Raw genomic sequence first — 10,707 nt, 5'->3', positions numbered from 1 at the left:
GAAAAAGTAGTCATTTTCCCAATTACTATTAAATTTCCTGTTATCATCTTTTAATTTTTTATTGTTATCCGGCATTGCACGTCAATATTATGGACAATTTTATTTATTCTGGAATGATTAAAAAAACGAATTAATTTTTTATAGAACTGCTGACTATAATAAAACAATTTGGTACGACAAGTTAATAACATAAATGCACATAAAATATAAGGAATATGCTTACCTCAGGTTTTGTATATTTCAATTTACTTCCTCTGTATTTAATGTTATTTTCAGCATGTCTCAAAATCAAAAGAACACAAAAAAAATATTTACAATCATATTTGAAACATGGCGACTACGCCTCATCAGGAAGTTCGCTCCATTACAAGCATGGACTTAGAAATAAAGTTGCCATTTCGTTCATAGAGCCGCTTGTTTGTCGTTGTCCTTTGCGCGTTAACAGTTATTTGTGGTTGTCATAGGATCAACAGTCAACAGTTATCTTAGTTGAATTAATTACAGTGAAATACAACAATAAAATAATATTAAGCCCAACATTAGTATTATGTGATGCAATAACTTGAAGATTTTTTTTATGATATTGGGATAATTTATTTAAGGCTTGTATATCTTGAGATTCTTCTGATGGCTAAAATTTTTTTTAAATACCCGTTACGAAACTTTTATTCCCAAATCTGGAAAATAATAATTAAGAGCAGTTTTTTAGCATCTTGATCTGGAGCTCTATACACGCAAACAATACAATAAGTAGTAAGAAAAAAATGTGCGCAAATTAATAGGCGCAAAACTCAAAAAAAAAAAATTAATAGGTGTAATACTTGTTATAATACTATTACATTTAATTTTTAACAGAAAGAGGAGCATAAATAGTAACCGCTTAATTTAATTAATTTGAGTTTAATGTCGTTAAACCAATGTTCCGAAAAGCATAACAAATAAGGTTTATAGTCATTTAAAAGTAATTCAATTTTAAGTAATTTGCTAAGTAAATTTTGAATGTTTTGGCAAAATATAAAAGATAAAGCATCATCAGAATCAAATGCGAAAGGAGCCGGATTTTCGGGAATTTGGCAGGGTCAGCGCTTCTCTAACGAGAAAACCACAGAGCTTCTGCGTACCTATTGAATCTAATTTTACCATGACCGAAATCACGATAAATACAATGATTCAATTGGAAAATTCTAGAATTCAGGGCATGATTGTCATATCGAAAGGGAATTGCAACAAAACAAAGGTTTGTTTTACTGCATGATCGACGAGTAAATTCTAGCGCATCACGAACAGCATAAAAGGACAGCAACCAAGCTAGAAAAACTAGCACTCGGCTTAACGAATCCGAACACACTAACTTTAGGACCTGGACCTGATTCAGCCCTGACTGTCGGACAAAATTAGTACTTTGGGTGTTAGTGGGGAAAAGGAAGAAGAAAGTGGTGTTGACGCCTTGATTTGTTCAACTTTACTTTTGACTGCTTTGGATATTACCTTCACTTCAGGTTGCACATTAGAAGAATTAGAACTAATGCTTTGCAACGTGGAATTGGCTATTGCCAACTCTTTTGCAATTGTTCTGTCGCTCTCATTGAGCAATACATTCTGTGAATTAACAACTGTAAACTAATACATTCTTCTAGGCTTCCAGTGTTGACCATCTTGATTTTGATTTTGATCCTTGATATAACACATGTAACAACTTGATACCGGCAGGTATAATAGTCTTCGGTAAAATTTGTTCGATTCACAACGGTATTTAAAGATCTAGAATATTAATCTTCATTGTAGGTTTATACTTATTCATTTTGAGATTTATAGGTATAATATTATTCTATTTAAAATTTAAATAATATATTTATTTTTAAGATGTGTACAGTCAATCATAATTATACTATTTATATTTAATAAATATATATTATTTGATGACTATACTATTTAATTTTATTTATATTTAATAACTATACTATTAATATTTAAAATAAACTTCAATAATCTCACAAATATATTTTGTTTACTACACTTTTCACTAATTTCATCAATTTACTATTGACAATATAAAAATACATAATATTTATTAATTTACTTAGCAGATAATAATATACAATCTTCAACGAATCCCATAATGGACTACTATAAAAACTAGGGAATGCAATACCGATAAAAAATTTAAATACCGGTATTTCGATATTTTCGACTTTTAAAACCGGTAAACCGGTAAAATACCGATGTTATTTTTTTTTTAAATGTAAACATAATTGAAAGTAACTTATACAAATATAAAAAAATAGACCTAATAAAATTAATATCATATAATTACATGAATAAAAATACTTTATTATAATTGCTTATGCGAACTAAAATAAGATTTTAAAAAACAAATATGTTCCAACGTATCGTCGTCTAATCTCGATCTTATTTTGGTATTTATATGTTGAGCAGCTGAAAAAGCTCTTTTCGACTTCACACTTGTTGGCGGTATTATTAATAAATGTTCATATGCAAATTTTAGATGTACTCCCCTAACACCATGTTGTTGAAAAAGTTGTAGTTTTTTTCAGCTTTTGCCATATCCCCAGTCTCTTGATTTGTTTCCTCGAGCTTGGAACTTTGGTCATTGCTTTATTTATAATGTTGCCTAATTTGTTTTTAAATGAAAGATCCGCAGTTTTTATGGAGAAGAAAGATGTACCAGGCGTATCCTCATCTTCAAGATCAACGTATTCGATGTCTGCATCATTACCTTTAACTCCTAGGCGTTTTAGTGGAATTAATATTTTTATTATAGAACCGTTTAAAATTTTTGGGCTTAAATTTGTATCTGTTTCAATTTCATTAAGTGAAGCGTTATGTATATATTGCAAAACTTGGGATAGGTTTGACCGTCTCTGCATTATCCTAAACTTCAGAGCATTTACTATTTCACTGATTATCATACTGTTTTGCGCAATCATAAATTTAAATGACGCGTCTGTCACAAGAAAGTTAACATCTTGTAGGCATAGTGCTTCGACGCCTAATTTAACTGGTGACAGTGCATCAATCACTACTGAAAGTAATAAAAAATATGCTTCAGAAAGACTATTTTTAATTTCAAATCAATTAACGCCTTTTGGACACAATAACTAATAATAAGTAGTTGGTACAATCTTTCCAAAATAGTAAGTAAACTATTCTATCATGTGATGACATCCAATTGCATATTCAATTCTTTTCCAAATACTTGTTTTACTTATTTTTATTAATATTGAGCATTTTTTGTTAAAGATCTTCTAAACATTTCAATAACACTTCTAATTATTTTTTGCCAGCGGAAATAAATTAGCGTAATTTAAATTTATTACAGTGTCGACAGATCCAAGCTCTAATACTATATCAACATCTTCATCTGCATTCTTTTGATTTTCTTCATTGTCAGTTTCTAGGTCATCATCATCTTCTACATCACTATCATAATCGTTGTATTGGAATGCGCTTAGATCATTTTCAGTATTATCAATTATTAAACTGGTGTTGTTTTCGTAAAGGACATCCCTAACAGCTAAATGAATGCCATGGGCAAAACATAACTGATGGTCAACTTCACTCAAATGACCGAGTTTTACCATAACTGACATTTAATTTCTTTTGTACATTTTTTACATTTTACTACTTGTTTAGTTGTAGATAAATAATAATGCCAAACCGAATTCACTACGCTCTCTTTTCTATGTTCTTGAAATATATTGGTTTCTAATTATAATGACCGTTAACCGTCGAACCGTGCGGACGTGTTTTTTGAAGTGTCGTAATGTCTCTGACACAATTAAATATTCCGGAATCGGATTCCAAAAAAACCTACAACTGCTGTGAAACAAAACCTTCTGCAAGTGTGGGTGTTTGTAAGAACTGTGGCAAAATTTACCATGTGAGTTGTGCAACAAGAAAAGGTTTCAAATTCATTGTTGGAAATTTGATACAGTGCTGTGAGGTGAGCAGTGAAGTGTCGAGTGACAAACATATGGATACTATTAAAAACTTAAAACAAACAATTACCGACAAAAATACCATAATAAACGATAAAATGACAATAATAAAGGATAAGGAATACATAATTCAGAATCTTGAAGAAAAAATTAAGATGCTCCAATTATTAAAGCCAAATGAAAAGAAAAAAGAAGTTTCGTCAGCTGTACCCAATATTGATAGTGATACTGAGAAAGCAGCATTCAAGAAGCTTAAACATAAATCTACCAATAAAAACAGTGCCAATGCTAATAAGGTGTCAAAAGAACAGGTGAGTGTTGCAGTAGCAACTGCTTTAAAGGAATTAGACAAGCATAGAAGCGAAACATTCCGAGATGCGGTTGCCAACACGGAGCTGCCTACTAAATCGACCCAAGCTGAACAACATCCAATTAAAGCAAATGACGATGGAAACTGGACTTTGGTCCAGAAAAAGAAGTCGCCGAAACGAAAAAACAAAGCCATAGAAGGAACAAATGTGAGCACTACACTCGCAGGAGTTGTGAGGAAGGCCCACTTGCATGTGTTCCGCCTGGCACCGGAAACATCGACGGAAACTCTAAAAAATTATTTAAATGAGAAAAACTTCAAAAATATTGAATGTGAGAAAATGGCTTCAAAACATCCGAAAACATATGCCTCTTTCAAGGTCTCCGTTGCAGAGAGTGAATTGGAAAGAATAAAATCTCCGGATGTTTGGCCAAAAGGAGTCTGTGTGGACCGTTTTTTATTCCATTTGGGAGAAAAAACGAAGAAAAATTGTTAAGCTGGTTTAATATATAATGTCCTTGAACATTCAATGTTTATCCAATAAAACGAAGGCATTAACAAAAGTTGTCCATGACAATAAAATAAACATTTTTTTTTTATGTGAACATTGGCTTGGCAACGAGCAAATCGACCTGTATACGTGATTTTCGGCTAGTCAGCTCATTCTGCCGTAGTATACATATGCACGGAGGTGTTGCTATTTACTGTCGGAAAGAGATAGAATGTTGCGTCGAGATTGAATGCAAGCTTCCCAATGAATGGAAATTTAAAAGCAGGAATTATTTCAACGCGACAGTCAAAGAACATCTTCTAGATAAACCTATTTATACAATAAATGAATTCTTTAATCTAAGTTAATTGTTAATTGTCATTAGGTTAATCTTGAGTTGTTCATAAATATCATTGATATTATTATAGTTATATTATAATATTGTGATAAAAATAATAATAATAATTGTAATGACGTAAATTGTAATTATTGAATTTAAATAAAGTATCTAATTTGATTCAAAAACAATCGTTTTAAAATCAACAATTTTGCAAATTCAACGATCTTCCTAAAATTGTATCTACTTATTGAAAAATCTCCGCACTGAATTCCTATTTACAAATAATTATTTTAGTCAATTTATAGTTTCAAACAAGCACAAATTTATCAAACTTTACTCTAAAATTGTATCTACGTGTTGAAAAATAACTTCGCACTGAACTAATAATTTCTATTCTAAAACAGTTATTTTATTAAATTAATTCAACTAAACAAATTTTGATCTAAATTTGTATCTACGTACTGACAAAACACTTTGCAATGAATAGCATGTGAAGTTGTAGTGAACGAGTTTTCAATTGATTCTCCAGTGACTTTCACAAGGAAAAATTAATTCCCCACATAAATGTCAAAAAAATAGTAGTGGTAACAATACTGTAACAAAAGTATTGATACTTTTTATCAAAATCTAAAAATAGCTCTTTTATTAAAACAATTATCAAAGACCAAAAACTTATAGATTAAATTACAATATTATAATCAATGGATATAATATTTCCACCACATAACTTTCAGTATCTTGGTTCCATTTCTGGATGTGTATAATTGTTCAGCATTGTGATAGTTCTTCTATCCTCCCACGCAAGACGTGTAATATTATTTTTTCTATATGCTACAGTTTTTTTTTTCTTCTGAAAATTTTGTTTTATGAATTTCCATAGGTATGGCTTTTCGATTAACTTTTATTGTGCCAGTGAGATGGCATTTCATCTTTACTAATTCCTCTGCTAAAGGAATACTGGTATAAAATCAGGAATTTACAGGAAATAGACCATTAAGCATATTACTCTGGTCTAAGTCTGTTTGTTTTGCGGAAGTAGCATTTTCAGATAACTTTTGCAGTGTTAATTTCATTTATGACAAATACATTCAAGCATGTATTTTTCCCTCTATTACATTTTGCAATTTGTTTGTTTATGGAAAAAACAACTAAAATCTCTTTGTGTTCCCCGTTCACAAACTTCCTAAACTGGTTGACGATATGACTGTGGAGTCATGACAAGAGGGCTCAAATAATCGCCCCCATTAGACAGTGTGGCACATAAGGGCGCTTCGTCGCCAGTGCTGCACCCTGGAGACTCATTAAATACAATTATTGGTTAATGATGGAAATCTAAAAATTGTTTTTTATTTATCTGTAATATATAGCATTTTTTCATGACATGTAGGTTGTTTCACTTACTATCTTCAACATATTATATATGAATAAAACAAAAAAAATTAAATGAACTTACCTGTTAAAACGGATGATTTTAAAGATAATTTAGGATTGCACAAATCAGAAAACCATTCAGCAATATCCGTACAAGGTTAGCATATTCAACTCCATTCAATTTGGTAATAAGAAAATAAGGATGGTCTTGAATTGCCCTTTCAAATCCACTGCCATAAACATCAATGCGTGATTTGCCAAATCAGGATACTCCCCACAGAGAGGTTTTCTGGTGAATGGATCAAGACCAATATCTGTATATCCAAAACGCCTTCCATGTTTTGTTGTACTATGATAAAATTGCAAACAAGTGGTTCACCTGTAGTTTCAGAATAAATAGTAAGTCTTTCCAAAATACTTCTATTGAATCCCGGAGTCGAATCCAATAAGCACAGCCACTGTCAAATTGTCGATGGCGCAGGCAATAAATTTCCGAATTGTTGACAAACGAAATCGTAGGCTCTACTCGAGTAAAACTGTAGGATCATCGGAAATTTTCGAATTTCAGGCTCATACGTCGTTCGTTTCGCTTCGAAGGTTCTGCTTTCGTTTTGATTCAAATCACCGAGTACTGCAGGCATATTGTCCTTAAAAAGGTAAGGTGTAATGAAAATGAGTATACCAAAAAATGTATGAAATTTTACGTGATTATATTTATTTGCTTAACTACACACATACATTATAGTATGTTCCTTTAGTAATGGAGAAAATTATATGTGATAAACATATACCTTTCAAATACACTATGTGTAATATAATGTCTATGGTGATAACATTTCACTTACAGTGATATGCTGTACAGCATCAGAATTACTAAGGAATGTCCTCTTCATGGAGATCACAGCATCACGTAATTTGTTGATATGCTTACTTTTGTTTTTTGTTAAGTTGTCTCGTGAGTTTATAAATGGTTTTGTTTTTCACAGTAATCCGTTTCTTCAAAATCTCGATAAATTTTCTTGCTGAATTCGGTGTCCTTATGTTTGAAGTACAAATATCACCAGTGTTGCTTTGCTTGAAACTGGAATTGACGTCTCCATGAAAGCTGTATCGTCTAGCGATGATTCAGAGACGCCTGTATCTAAAAAAAACATTATATAGTTGCATATAAAATGTATATTACATAGTTTACATCAGGCATCGGCAACCTACGGCACGCGTGCCAGGCTTGGCACGCGAAGGGATTCTGAATGGCACGCTACAAAAAAATTAGGAAAATCGCAAATATATCGAGACGAAGTGATTATTAAATAAGAGAAAATGTTGAAAATAAGAGAGAAAGTTTGATTATAATGTGGTTCGCTAATTTCATGAAAATCTGCGCGAAGGTTGATTGAGACCGCATTCGGAGTAAAAGGGATGAAACATGTGCAGTGCCGAGTAGTTATCGAAGCGGCCTTCACGAAGCTGAATGTTGGAGTATCACTCGCCCCCCTCTTTCTCGTTCATCAACTGCGAGTGCTGCGCACCATTTGCTTGTGTGCTTGTGCGGTGGGCTTAAACTTGCGCAGTTAAACTTGCATTTCGTTTGGTCGCTACTTTTCGTTCTAACTTTTTTTGTGAAGACTTGTATCTTATTGATTTTATATTTGTTATAATTCATTCGTATTTAATCAAATGGAGAGTAAGAAACAAAAATTAGATGTTCGCGGTTTTCAAGACTGTTGGACGAATGAATATGGATTTATACAACAAAAGGATCGTGCTGTATGTGCGATATGCCGCGAAAGTGTAGTATGCCGCACGTCAAGTGTACAAAGACATTTCCAAACCAAACATCAGTCCACATTTAATAGCAACGATGAGAAATGTGAAACTATAAAGAAAGCTGTTTCTTGTTGTAAGAAACAAATAACTTTTTTTGTGGAATGACTGGAACGAAGGCTAAAGCGACAGAATGCAGCTTCGCAATTGCTCATTGCATAGCTGCCAAAGGCAAACCCTTTACAGATGGAGAATATATAAAAGAAATTTTTATAAAAAGTGCTGAAAAGTTGTTTAGCGATTTACCTAACCAACAAACCATATTATCCCGAATTCAAGAAATACCGGCTTCTGCGCGAACAATTGAAAGAAGAATAACTGAAATGGCAGACAATGTAACAACAAAACAGAATGCTGGATTACAAGAAGCTGTTTCATTTAGTGTTGCTGTTGATGAAAGTACCGACGTAAATGATATTGCGCGGCTTGCAGTATTTGCACGGTATTGTGATAAAGATCAAGTTTATGAAGAATTGTGTACTTTGATTCCTCTGTCTGGGACAACTAAGGGGGAGGATATTCTTTCTTCATTCATAAGTTATTTTGACAGCAAGAACATTAATGTCAAAAAAATATTTTCTGTAACTACTGACGGCGCAGCTGCAATGATTGGCAAATATAGAGGATTTGTCAAACTTCTTGAAAATCATATTGGACATAAAATATTGAACTTCCATTGTATAATACACCAGGAAAGTTTAGTTGCCAAAATTTCGTCACAGCGCTTAATTCCTGTAATGAACACTGTTGTTAAAATAGTTAATTTTATAGTGTCTCGCTCTTCACTAACACACAGACAATTTAAATCTCTTTTAGAAGAAATGGAAAGTGAATATGTTGACCTTCCCTCATACAGCCATGTTCGTTGGCTTAGTCGGGGCAATGTCTTAAATAAGTTTGTGTCATGTCTGGAACCCATCAAAGTTTTTCTTAACGAAAAGGAACAACATTTCCCCGAATTGAACGATGAAGAATGGTTAGGCAAATTAATGTTTCTGACCGATGTAACAAATCATCTAAATGAACTAAACTTGAAATTGCAAGGAAAGCGCCAAACGGTGCTCGAATTATTTGAATATTGAACAGCATTTGCGTCAAAATTAAATATATTTTTACGTGATATTAACACGAGCACCTACAAATACTTCCCAAATGTGAGAGCGCTTGCAAATGAATCGACCGTAAGCAACAATGAACTCAAAACCTACGTTGAAGCACTTAAAGATGAATTTTGCAAAAGATGCAAAGACTTTGAAGCTTATGTGCCTATATTTTTCTTCCTCATACAGCCAGATTTAGATTCATCAACAATACCGTTCGATTGTCCAATTTTCTAGTGGATGAATGTTGATAATTTCGAAATGGAAATTATCGAACTAACATCGTCAGAATTATGGAAAACAAAATTTAAAGAACTACGAAAAAATCTAGTGGATGACTCTATAGAAAAATCGACGGTCATATTAAATTGTTGGATGTCTTTGCCGGAAAGATTTATTTGTTTAAAGAAAATTGCATGCGCTCTCCTTTCAGCTTTTGGTTCCACATATCTTTGTGAACAAATTTTTTCACACATGAAAAATATTTTGAGTTCACAAAGAAGTCGTTTAACAACTGAACATTCAGAATCATGTGTGAAATTAAAAGTAACAAATTATACCCCGGATATTGAATTGTTAAGCAAAAATGTACAGGGACAAGGTTCACATTAAAATTGTTTAGTTTATGTTAGAATTGTAGGTTATTTGTTAATAAATATGTTTAAAAGATAAATTTGGTTTTAATTCATCTTTCCTAGAACCTAATTATATATTTCAGAATCAGGGGCGTAACTACCGCCGTATCAGCCATATCAGCCCCAAGCCAGGGGGGCCCCCAACGTCCGTAAGCAAATATTAATAATAAAAAAATTATTTCACAAAAAGCGAATTAATCGTGAAAAATTTGTTCAGTGAAATTTAATTTCATTAAGAGAAATGTAAAATTATTGTTTTAAAGTGTATTTTTCCGGGCCATGGGGGCCCAACCTGCCCAAATATTAATAGAATCTTACGAATTTTTATCTTATTTTACAAATAACAAAAGTTAAAATAATCATGAAAACTTCCTTGCAACTAAATTTAATTTCGAATAAAACATGAGCGTGTAAAATGTAAAAATATAAAGAGAGTTGCGATTGCGATAGAATAGAAAACATATTACGTCATTTTGTGCAAATTAAAAAATTAAAATTAATTCAGCAGTTTGCTAAATGTCTCGAAAAATTATCAAAGAATGGAGCGTAAACGACTGTTTTCAAAAACAAAAGGCAAAGTATAGCAACCCGTTATCTTGTTTCAAACTCAACATATACTAATGCTAAATATACATATTAATTTCTGAAATTAAACAAAGCTCAGAGACTTCGACTCAA

The 10,707-nt window shown here is 32.2% G+C and overlaps 1 protein-coding gene across 1 annotated transcript; it reads left to right on the top strand.

Annotated features, from left to right (window-relative positions):
- Positions 1 to 8,398: 8,398 nt before the first annotated feature.
- Positions 8,399 to 9,376, top strand: LOC113363379 (general transcription factor II-I repeat domain-containing protein 2A-like). The gene has a single exon (XM_026605879.1). The coding sequence runs from the start codon at positions 8,399 to 8,401 to the stop codon at positions 9,374 to 9,376; it is 978 nt and encodes a 325-aa protein (XP_026461664.1).
- Positions 9,377 to 10,707: the final 1,331 nt, after the last annotated feature.

This window comes from Ctenocephalides felis, unplaced genomic scaffold (assembly GCF_003426905.1).
Source record: "Ctenocephalides felis isolate EL2017-DRISC unplaced genomic scaffold, ASM342690v1 CF-g0.4_SCAFFOLD_00314, whole genome shotgun sequence".
Classification (NCBI taxonomy): Eukaryota; Metazoa; Arthropoda; class Insecta; order Siphonaptera; family Pulicidae; genus Ctenocephalides; species Ctenocephalides felis.
The sequence above is the reverse complement of the archived record's forward strand: the minus strand, read 5'-3'. Positions and strand labels throughout refer to the sequence as shown.